This window comes from Pseudoliparis swirei, chromosome 9, assembly GCF_029220125.1.
Source record: "Pseudoliparis swirei isolate HS2019 ecotype Mariana Trench chromosome 9, NWPU_hadal_v1, whole genome shotgun sequence".
Taxonomy (NCBI): Eukaryota; Metazoa; Chordata; class Actinopteri; order Perciformes; family Liparidae; genus Pseudoliparis; species Pseudoliparis swirei.
Window position 1 is genome coordinate 7,585,886 of NC_079396.1, and position 12,637 is coordinate 7,598,522.

General features: G+C 43.5%; 1 protein-coding gene across 2 annotated transcripts in view; it reads left to right on the forward strand.

Annotated features, from left to right (window-relative positions):
• Positions 1–540: 540 nt before the first annotated feature.
• Positions 541–12,637, forward strand: part of soga1 (suppressor of glucose, autophagy associated 1) — a 118,452-nt gene continuing 106,355 nt past the window's right edge. For both annotated transcript variants that reach the window (XM_056423296.1, XM_056423297.1), the window contains exons 1-3: positions 541–1,753; positions 8,287–8,388; positions 8,654–8,776. In XM_056423296.1, the coding sequence (XP_056279271.1) occupies positions 809–1,753; positions 8,287–8,388; positions 8,654–8,776 (1,170 nt within the window). In that variant the 5' untranslated portion in view covers positions 541–808. The remainder of the gene's footprint in view (positions 1,754–8,286; positions 8,389–8,653; positions 8,777–12,637) is intronic.

Here is a 12,637-nt window from a genome sequence, read left to right on the forward strand (position 1 = left end):
TTCAGAACAATCGGTCATAGCTTTCAAAAATGGCAGCCTTTCTACTGAAAGGGGGCGCTATTGAGCAATTTCTTTGTACTAAAATGCGAGATCTATAAAATATCAAAATTTCCATCAGTCCTTATATGCATGTCAAATTTGACAATGTTTGGGATATGATAAAGGTCTCAAAAACACTTTCGTTGACGGAGAAATAATAACTCTTAGAAAAACAATAGGTTCCTCTACGACGAAGTCGACGAGGACCCTAATAAATCCTGACAGTGTGCAGACAGAAGATGCATCTCTCAGAGCATACATGCATTGTTTTCGTTTGCCTGCTCCCTACTGCCTTCTAATATCCTGCAATGGTGGCGACAGAGAGCTGAAGAAGTATATTCTCTCTCTCTCTCAATCGGTCCGTTATCTGGGCGGAGAAACCCGAGAGAGAGAGAGAGAGCGAGAGCGAGAGACTGCCTCTCTGTTCCCACCCTCAACAGCTCCTCGAAGCAGGAACCGGCTGGTTGATGTCATCGAGACCTATACCCTGAATAAAGGAGGGGATCTATCAGAACAAAGCGGAATAACAATACAATTGTCCTACACACACGGTGCGAAACGGGATTATTCGTTGCGTTGCTTGCAGTGGTTGGACTCCGCTTCCTGTTTCTCCTTTTTGTTGCACCACAGGAGCTCTCGCGGAGGATCCCCTCCTTTTGTGTCGTTCTGCGGTTGTTTATCCGCGCTCCAACTTCTGCCTGTCATTTCGCCCCAACGGAAGGTTTCATTTCAGTGTTTTCTTCCACGCGTCGGCATTTAAACGGAATGAATGACAAAAACAAAGGAGATTGATGTCAATAACTATCCGGCTCACCTCGTCTTCGCCTCGCCCAAGGAACGGAGACTCCATCTCCGGCAGAAGATGGAAAGCGGAGGCGGGACGGAGGGCTCGGACAGCGGGCAAACGCAGCACGCGGAGCTGCCGGCGATGGTGGCCGCTCATCCTCCGGGCGAGAAGAAAAAGAAGGTGAACCGGGCTTCGTCCCCCGCCCGGCCGAAGGATGTACCCGGTTGGTCGCTCACCAAGATCCGCGGAGGGATTGGGACCCCGACCCTGAGCGTCAAACCGGGAGCCATCCACCTGGGTAGCCGCATTTCCAGGCGCAGCCCTGTCGGAGGACTGGCTGCAAGGGACAGCAAGGCGGAGAAGAGCGCTGGTGGGAAACCTACGGGCAAATCCTCCTCCTCCTCCCCCTCAGCGTCGTCTAAAACAGCCAAGGCGGCCAAGAGCACTGGCGGGCGGCGGAAGGTGTCGGACGCCAGCATAGGATCCGACGATGCGTCGAAGGACTCCGGCTGCGCCACCGGGAAGCTGTCCCCCACCGACAGTAGCTCCGAGCTGTCGGACTGCGCCTCTGAGGAAAACAAGCTCTCCGCGGAAGCTGTAAGCAGCGACGCCGAATCACGGAGCAGCCGGGGCGGCGGGCCGGATGGCGAAAAGCCGCTCAGGGACAGAGCCGGCCACCAAGCAGCCGCTGCTAAGACCACATGCTCCTCCGCGGAGAGGGACAAGGACCGGCTCTCCCTGGGCGTGGGCCCCGGGGAAGGGAGCATATCCCCCGGCGAAGAGCGTTCAGTCACCTCGTTTGACAGCAGGGTCCCTGCCAGCACATCCCTGGCTTTCTCAGACCTCACGGAGGAGTTTATGGACGGCATGCACGAGGAGTTTGTCCGGGAAATAGAGGAGCTGAGGTCCGAGAATGATTACCTCAAAGTAGGTCCAATACACACGAGAACCGTTTAATAGCAGACAGCATCAACACAATATACGTTATACATGATTTAATTGTCAATTTGCTTTAACACAATATGCAAAGCCTCACTCTCAGATGTAGACATATCTGTGTTATGATACTGTAACGTCTCTGACGTACAATACAGTCGGTTGGATTTCTTTACCAAGTTTAATCTGACTTGCTTCCCAGTGTGTAGAAATGCCTTTGGATGCCATCCAAGGCTACTCACGAGGATGAGGAGGATGATGATGATGTTATGAATAGAGAGTCTGCACCCTCATTAGCACAATATCTGCACGTGCACAATTTAGGGGATTTTATTTTATGTTCAAAATCATGTATTCAGAAAAGTTGACAGCAGAACCAAAATCCTATTTTTGTGACAGACTGCCGGATATCCATTGTTATAGACATTCTTGCATTCAGTCTTGCATTCAGTCTATGATAACACAAGAGACAGAATTTAAGGGTCATAGTGATATTTCATGCTTATTTGGACACTATCACTGAGATAAAGCTAGTTCAGTGTAAAATATACAATTCAATGGACAACATATAATAATAATATATTAATGCAAAGAATAGAGAGATTTCGATAGTTATTTCTTGTATTTAGAATTTGCTTTTAATTTAAATTTAATTTAATATTCACTCTCGCTCAATGGAGACAGTTTCTAAGTTACCATTTCATTTGCCTCAAGTAAATCTAAATGTAAGCAGGTAACACCCGTTAACAGCTACCGATATTATATATATATATAGCCACATTCTGCAACTACCTGGAAACAAACAGCGGTTGTTACTGCCGCATCACTGGAGATGGGATCAATTCAACGTTAATGTTCATCTGTTTTGATCAGCATGGTGTTTTCATCACAAAGCCATAGCCAGAAATACTCACACACACACTCTCACACACTCACACTCTCCCACACACACACACACACACACACACACACACACACCTGGACTCATCATGAACTCTGACCCGACACATCCTGGGTGTTTTTGTGAAGAACTCTCTGAACCAGCCGGTGTTCACGAGAGAAGAGACTCCGTGCATCATTTACTTTGAGCTAACCTCTTGTCTGTAATCCTGGCTGTCTATGATGAGACACTTTACTTGGCAGAGTGAGAAAGCCAGCGCAGCAGCCTCCCCCAAAATCCTAGTGCTCGTGGATTATATGATTAACTATGATGATAGGCTATTGGATTTTTATTTGAAGGGGGATAAAACATACAAACCAGAATGCACACACATATGTAGCATGTTAGTTATACATAATGTGTCCAGTTGAGAAACAATAGTTTAATGTAATGAAATAACAACAACAGAAGTTAACAAATTAAAAAATATATATACATATTTCATGCTTATTTGGACATTTGGGGGGGCTGAAGAAAATTGTAGGGGGGCTGAAGTCCCCCTAAAATAGGCCTAACAACGCCCCTGCTCAACACTAAAGGCATCCCTCGGCATCCGACAAGTGGCTTGATGTATCATACGTGCGTTGATCTGCCGGTCAAGTGGATCCATCCAGCCTTCGAGAGTGATTGATAAGGATAAAGGATCAATTATATTAGCATGTCCTAAAGCACTAACTTGCAGTTATCAGACAGGACAATAATTGTCAGAGATTGATTGTGGAAGGTGATTGTACACTTTCCTAAACAGAAGAGGACCTCCTCATCTTTTCTTATGTGTCAGCGATTTAGATTCTGGGTGGCCCCTCAGCAGAAAGGTTCCTTAATTGATCACAATGGTGATGCATTCCCTTTTTTTCCCCTCGTGACATGCCACCATAAGCGTAAACTATAATACTATCCCACTATTCTGAATATGTAATAATATATATAAAATCTAATTCACTAATTTGTACTTTTGTTTCTGCTAATTATGATCATTGCTATGTTGCCCTGATTAGCTTAAATTGAAGCAATTTTTTTTGGAGAAAATGTGCAACATTTGCTTGTTCCAGATTCCCATTTGTGAGAAATTGCTGCTTTTCTTCCTCATCAATGTAAATCAATTAGCTTGGATTTTGAATTGTTGGTAGGGAAAAGTTGAGCAATTTGAAGGCCGTTTGTCATGATTTCTGATATCTTCGAAATGGAGTCAGGTGTTGCTTTAAATCTGAATTGACCTGATTTATTTACACTTTTTTAGATTTTATTTAGGAGTCAAAGTCCCGCCTTTTCATTTATACACCATGTATGATTACTTTAGATGTGCTGCATAATCCTGCAGATCTGCAGCCACGTGTGTGTATGTGTGTGTGTGCCTGTGTGTGTGTGTGTGTGTGCGCGTATTTATGGCTATGGCTGTGGCTGCAGCTATGAGGAACACCTGTGTAGTAATCACAAGATGAAAACACCATGCTGTAAGGCTGCCCCTCAATCACAATTTTCTCTCTGTCCGTGCAGACTTGTTAGTCTGTCATTGTCTGTAGCTTTATGGATGTATGTGCTGATGGTGCAGCTACTCTTTCCCATTTGGTCGGCAATTAGGAGATCAAGACAACTCAGAGCTGTTGGAATCTGTAATTATGAATTAATATTTCAGTGTGCACTGTGTTTGTGTCGCATTGCTGTCTGACATGTTAACAGCCAACATGATAAACAACATCTATCTCTTTACAGAGCCTAATTTTTAGGAATGTCTTGTCTTGTGACGACAATTTAAACTGATAATTGATCGTCTGTCCAGGCTAAACATGTATGGATGACTGTTAGAGCCTAGTCACTACTACATGTTAATACTCACACTATTTTATACATAGCAAAGAAGGATTACGCCGCATTAAATGCATGTCAAATGGTGGATTTGCTCCTCCCCCGATCCCCCAGTATTGTATTCAGGCAATTATCTGAATCCGTAAGTCTTTTAAATATGCTCTGATAATATCATAGAACATGTTTTAAATTATGGTACGTGAAAGACAGACATGTGATGGCAGCTTTAATATTTCTTGTGTCATGTTTCTATAATAACTTAGTATCCATATTGATCCGCTGTATGTGTATATTTAAGCCCATTCAGTGGAGTGGAACATGACGAACAGATAAAATCTCATCATCTTCAAAGGAACTATTTTACATAGTGTACTACTTGTATATTAATACTTAGTAATACTTTCTTACTCAGAGTTACATACAAATTATACTATGAAACTTAGCTTACCACAACGACTGGCAACAGATGGTGACAGCGAGCCCGGTTGTTGTCCCTAAAAAAAACACGTGTTTAAAAAAAAAAAATTGGGAATCTCGAAATCTGTCTTGGTGCACTCAAATCTCACAACTGTTTGGTTGATTCAATCTCCTGGTTGCTCACATGACAGAAAGCATCTACACTCTTCTTCTTTATTTAGCTGTGTAAAGCAGGTCAGTGGGCCACCTCTCTCTCTCTCTCTCGCCACATTAACTTGTGATTCCCTCGTTCCATGTCCTCACATTCTCACTCGCCAGTCGTGTTTTATCTTCCTCTCCGTCTACATTTATTTCATGGTCTGTTTTTACCCATCCGTGTTCTATTCTTTTTCTTTCTCATTCCTTCTGCTGTTTCTGTTTCTTTCCTTTTTTTGTGTCTTTCCCTCTCTTTCTGCTTTCCTCCCCTTCTTTTCATTCTCCTCTGTCCTTTATTTTCATGCTTTTAATAGCCATTACTGTACACATCTTTCTTTGTCTTTTGGACTTCTCTTTCTTACTCTTTTCTCTCTCCTTTTTTGCCTTTCTTACTCTCTCCGTCCTTAGTTACTTTTTTCCATTTCATCTATGCTCCCTCTCCTCTATGTTGCGGATGTGTATGGTAGTGGTCAGTGCAGATTGCCTTCTGCAGCAGTTTTTTTTAGCTCCATCAACAAAATCCCCTTTTAATAGGATGGCACACACACATATACACACACAGACACATTTTGCTACATGCTAAACCACACACGTCAAGTTACCTTAATCATTAGCATACAAATTGTTTATACTGTGAACACACACAACCCCCCCCCCCCCCCCCACACACACACACACGCACACACACACAGCAGAGGCTGACGACCGTAATCCACTGGAGTACATTTTAACAGCGCTACTACTACGACTCTTGCTGCTTGTACTTCTTTTGCTTATTTAGCACATCAATTCAATTCAATTCAGTTTATTTGTAGAGCCCAATTTCACAAATTACAAATTTGTCTCGGAGTGCTTTACAATCTGTACACATAGACATCCCTGCCCCAAAACCTCACATCGGACCAGGAAAACTCCCAAATAACCCTTCAGGGGGAAAAAAAGGGAAGAAACCTTCAGGAGAGCAACAGAGGAGGATCCCTCTCCAGGATGGACAGGTGCAAGAGATGTAATGTGTACAGAAGGACAGATTTAGAGTTTAAAATACATTCAATGAATATGACAGAGTGTATGAATAGTTCGGAGTAGGCATATTCCACGATGGAAACCTCCACGATCCATCAGGCAGATGGAGGTAGAGAGGAGGAGTGGGCGGAGTCTCAACAGTGGGCGGAGTCTCAACAGGGCAGTGGCGTAGTTGGTAGCAGGAATTCCACAATCCAGACCTCGATGATCCATCAGGCAGATAGGATCTATGACTTCACGTCTCATAGGGTCCGATGACCCTATGAGACGTGAAGTCAAAAGGACTCCGGGGAGAAAGCAGAGTTAGTAATGTGTGATGGAGAGATGAAAATTCATCCATAAGGAGAGAGAAAAGAGGAGATAGGTGCTCAGTGCATCCTAAAACGTCCCCCAGCAGCTATAAGCCTATAGCATCATATCCAGGGGCTGGACCAGGGCAAACCTGATTCAGCCCTAACTATAAGCTCTGTCAAAGAAGAAAGTCTTAAGTCTACTCTTAAATGAGGTGACTGTGTCTGCCTCCCGGACTGAAGGTGGAAGCTGGTTCCATAAAAGAGGAGCTTGATAACTAAAGGCTCTGGCTCCCATTCTACTTTTTAAGACTCTAGGAACTACAAGTAGCCCCGCATTTAGTGAGCGCAGCTCTCTAGTGGGGCAATATGGTACAACAAGCTATCCTTCTGCTAAGCTCCTTAAGATATGATGGTGCATCACCAATCAAGGCTTTGTAGGTTAAGAGAAGAATTTTAAAAGTGATTCTCGATTTTACGGGGAGCCAGTGCAGAGCAGCTAATACAGGAGTGATGTGATCTCTTTTCTTAGTTTTAGTGAGAACACGAGCTGCAGCATTCTGGATCAACTGGAGGGACCTAAGAGACTTATTAGAGCAGCCTGATAATAAGGAGTTGCAGTAATCCAGTCTCGAAGTAACTAACGCGTGAACCAATTTTTCTGCATCTTTTTGAGACAAGATGTGCCTGATTTTTGAAATATTACGTAGATGAAAGAATGCAGTCCTTGAGATCTGCTTTACATGGGAGTTAAAGGACAAGTCCCGATCAAAGATAACGCCAAGATTCTTTACAGTGGTGTTGGATGCTAGAGCAATGCCATCTACAGAAACCACATCACCAGATAATTGATCTCTGAGGTGCTCAGGGCCGAGTAAAATTTCTTCGGTTTTGTCTGAGTTTAACATCAAGAAGTTGCAGGTCATCCATGTTTTTATGTCTTTACACATCACACACACACACACACAGACTTGCCAACACACACATTTCCCACTCTTGGAAGCACACTGTGTAACAGCCCGCCTGCTTTCCCATAAAGCCCAGCGACCCAGGCTTCTTCTGATGGGGTCTTGTTCACTTCAGAGCAGAAGCACAGACGCCAACAAGAGCTGCACCATAGATACAATTCAGAGGGATGATGCAATTTATACTCTCAGGATGAAATTAATATTTCATCTGTTAATATATCCAAAAGAGAGCGAGATAGCATTACTGTAAATTAATCATATTTACTGGATTAGATTTAGTGGTATCTGATGCTTATCTTTTTAATTAAAACTTCTGTTTAGATATTTTTAGAGTGTAGGAATTTACTTTCCATTTGCTCTCAATGTTCCAGCGACGGTTAAGAGTCTATTCTGAGGTAACCTGATCACCTGACCTGACCTGTTCAAATGCATCATATTACTTTCTACTCTCCTCTGCTACTGACAACATATTCTATATCTAATGACCCCTTTAATGAGACTTGAGAGAATATTACGCAGCTGTTCATTTTAAGAAGACACCGTTGGCTGTAATGGCTCTACTGATAATGATGAAGACAAAGATGTCTCAGCTTATGACCACGAGCAGCAATTGATGGGATGGATTGTGAACAAGGTTTATGGACGCTGATTTATTTATGTTGTTTATATTGTCTTGCATTTACGACAAAGATGCTAAAAGCCTAAATGACTACCATTAAAGATTAAAGGATTCCCTTTATAGCCCACATTCTGTACGCGCACACGATGCTGTTGCAGGCAGAGCCTGTGCAACATGTCACTGCTCTTTCCCCACAGGTTGACTAGTAATGTTGACATGACAGATGCACTTCCACTCACTCTCTCGCTCTTCTCCCCTGTCTCCAGGATGAGATGGAGGAGCTGAGGTTCGAGATGCTGGAGATGCGGGACATGTACATAGAAGACGACGTCTACCAGCTGCAGGACCTACGGCAACAGCTTGAGCAGGTAAACCATGAAAGCCCACCCGTTGAACTTTAAATGTGTAACACAGACAGGGGCTACAAAGTGTTTCGAAACGGGCAAGATGATGGGCAATCGATCATTTGAATGTCACCGTTGAGCCGGAGGGCCGACGCACAAGGCCAGGTGCAATGCGGGCGTTTGCATGTCTTCTTTTGTATTTGAATGGCTGCTGCGAGGTTTCCTTGAAGGCACAGGAGGACTTAGACAGACGACACACGCATAACCTCATCCATCTTCTGTTTATCAGGCAAACAAGACCTGCCGCATCTTGCAGTACCGGCTGAGGAAGGCAGAGCGGCGCTCTCTGCGCGTGGCCCAAACGGGGCAGGTGGACGGAGAACTGATACGCACGCTGGAGCAGGACGTCAAAGTGAGTGCTGGTGTGTTTGAAAAAAAGAGATTGAAATGGAGCGCTGTGTGGAAGAGGCTCTGTGTGTGTGACAGCTTGAGGTGCGCTGTGTTAATGCGAGCGGTGTACAAGCAGGAGGGAGAAAGTGAGATATCTGGACCACCTTATTTACTGATTTTTAAAGTGCATAGTCTCTTAAGGTTCACACCAAAAGCAAAGCGATTTTTCGCGTCGCCCAAAACGCGTAAGTTTACTCGCTCGACCATTCCCCGTGTTCTCACCATAAGCGTCGAGACGCTCCGTGAGGGGCGGGGCTTATCTCTGTGTCTCGTCTCGGTAAAGACCGTTATCATTTCCTTCATCCACCACGGAATATCTAACCACTAGTTCTGCTTTATATTTGTTGTGTACATCCCACACACTAACGCCCTCGTGTTTGGGTTCATGACATCATCATGAAAGTTACTGTTACGTCTGAAATACTTCCGCTTCCAGCGCTACGAGAGCGGAACACAAGAGCTGATTGGCCCGAGTTGCGAGATTACCGCCTCAAACTTGAAATATTTCAACTCGGGGCGCAAATTGTGTCGCTGAAAACCCGCCGCTGTAAACGCGTTGCCCACATCGCGACGCCCCAAACACGCCGCCCAGGAAAATATCACGTCTATCGCAGCCACACGCGTCTGTACGTTGACTTTTCATGGGATTCGGTCGCGCGAAAAAATAGTTTCGCTTTTGGTGTGAACGCATCTTTACTCCACTCAATGCTCTGAGCTCTTAGTGAGCGACAAATAATTATGCAAACAAAAAATATGTTTCCTGCTGAAGGTCTTTGTCCTCTAGTGTGTGTGGATTTGTTTCAATGGATTTGTAGATATGTTCCATCAATTAATATAAGGCCTCTTGCATGACATTTATTTTCATTTCATAGATCCTTGTACTCTAGTGTTGCAAAGCTAGCGGAAATGATCGTTTCATGGACGCTGTGTTTGTTTAGTTGGTTTATGTCATTTGAGGTTGTTCTTATAAACCCTTCACGATTTACAAATTTACCGATTGGTTGACCATTTTGCGTTTAAGACCAACTTAATGAGCACAGAAGTAAATGTACGCTCTCTTTTATGCGCGTCCCACAAAGTATACACACAAACACACACACACACACACATTCTGCACAGGCTAGAGCTTCTGTGTGTATTTTCTGTCACACTGACCCTGGACTATGGATATACTGTCAAATTCACAGTGTTCTGCCAACATCTTTTCATGTGATCGAGGATACAATGAGGCCTTTATACCCTCTAAGACAGAGACAGTGTGTGTGTGTGTGACTGTGATGTCATTGGCTTTCTTTCGCCGGCTGCTGCTTTCTGTCTCTCCGCTGCTGTCTCTCCATCTGGTTATTTTGGAAGAAGGAGGGAGGGAGGGAGGGAGGGAAAATGATGAGCGTACATCCTGTGTCTCTAAGGATGAAAAAAAGGGCAGGGGGATTGGCTACTTTTTGAAAATTCAAAGTAGCCAATCAGAGAGGAAGGATGGGGCGGGAGGATCACACAAAAAAAGAGAGGAACTCACAAAAATCAAAGAAAGAAGCCGAGAAAAACTAGAGTAAGGAAAACAAGGATTTTGATTGGCGGTCTGACTTGAATTTGAATCTTTAGCAGCCAATAATAGCGTTGGGATAAAGAGTTAGCTCTGAAATGATGAGGGAAATAGAAAGACAAAGCTTGAGAAAAAGACAAGACAAGTAAAGTCTGTATATGTTGGCTGCATTAGCAAAGAGGGATCATAAACACAGGATACTAAAAACATATATACCGCCGGGAGACAAACTCAAAGCGCATCGCTGATTGGGTTGTCTAGCTGCCAAAGACAGTCGGCAAGTCAAGTTACACTACCTTGTGTTTTGTGTGTGTCTTTGTGTATGTGTGTGTGTGTGTGTGTGTGTGTGCGTGTGTGTGTGTGTGTGTGTGTGTGTGCTTGTGCATTAATTCTGTGCTCTGCTCCTTTTATGCTGGCCTCTCACAGTGACTCCTCTGTTTATTCTGGTGGCTTTACCCTCAGCCTTATGAAAACAGACACTCACTGCTGCCTCTGTCACTCAACACGGATTCAGCTCACACTGGAAAAGAACTTGCCGGCAGTTAAACACAACACAAGACAATTACTAGAAAGAAACGATTGGTCTGAGCGCTCTTAAACTCAAGAAGGACATGCATACTCAACGTGACAGCTGTACAAGCTGTGCATGTTGCATGTGCATGTCTCCAGCATGTTGTTGTAATGCTTAATGCCGGTGCTGCTGGTGGAGTTGGGCCTACGGCACAGAGGAGGGAACACTATTTAGCAGTTGTTTATGTTTAATAGATTGTTCCCTCCCAAAGATATTTACGCCAATGGTGTCCAATCTGTGGAAGCCTGGGGCTACCCGAGAAGGACAATTCCGAACTGTTCAGTGCCAAGTACGTAACACATACAAGGAATTAACAATACACTGAACAAAAAAACATGGTGCAACTAGAACGGGCACTCGGTAGAGCGCATAACTTCGCCGCAGCCACTTTTTTGGTACTTGGCATGAGAGTGTGGGGAACTATAAATTGATGTAACTTGATACCGGATATAATGCCGTCATTAGGACATGTCGTATATCACAAGATCGGGCATTGCATTATGAACATTTTGGCATTAGTTGCATGCCAATTGGATAACAATTGACCGCGCTATGGTAAAAAGAAGATGTTGACCTTTTCATGACCTTGACCTTTGACCAGATCGATCCCAAAATCTAATCAAATGGTCCCCAGATAATAACCAATAATCCCACCAAATTTCATGTGATTCGGTTTAATACTTTTTGAGTTATGCGAATAACACACACACAAACAAATAAATAAACTAGAATGGGCACTCGGTAGAGCGCATACCTTCGCATATCACAAGATTGGGCATTGAATTATGAACATTTTGGCATTATTTGCATGCCAATTGGACAAAAATGTATCGCGCAATGGAAAAAAAAAAAAGATGTTGAACTTTCCATGACCTTGACCTTGACCTTTGACCTGATTGATCTCAAAATCTAATCAAATGGCCCCCGGATAATCACCAATCATCCCACCAAATTTCATGCGATTCAAGAAGATTTTGACCTGTTCATGACCTTTGACCTTGAACTTTGACCCGATCGATCCCAAAATCTAATCAACTGGTCCCCGGATAATAACCAATCATCCCACCAAATTTAATGCGATTCGGTTCAATACTTTTTGAGTTTTGCGAATAACACGCATACAAATAAATAAATAAATACACGGCGATCATAACATAACCTTCCGCATTTTCAATGCGAAGGTAATAATAAATACACAGCGATCAAAACATAACCTTCCGCAGAATGCGAAGGCAATAACATGAGACATAATTGCTAATTACGAGCACATATTATTATTTTTATTTTTAATGACTGACTTTAGGCCTTTAGGTACGACATTTAGAAAATGCGTAATGCTCTTCGTTTCTCAGGTTTTGCCCAGATACAGGCATGTGCACAGACATTTTGGGGAGCAGGTGCTCAAACCCCCAAAAAAGGGCACCCATCGTCAAAATGATTTTTCTATTGATCACTGTAACTTGAAGTGAGCAAGTAACTGGTTGCTACGAAACACCTGAAACACATTGTGTAGTGAGAAGACATGAGAGCTGAACAAAATGACATATTACAATTTGTTTTTATTTACAAAACAATTGGAGCGAAAAAATGCCACATAATAAACAACTTACTAACCTCGACCGCTCGGCTGAAAAGACTAAACGCAAGAAAAAACAACACTTGTAATAACTAATTACTAACCGAGAGTGTGGTCATGCTGGGAAATATCA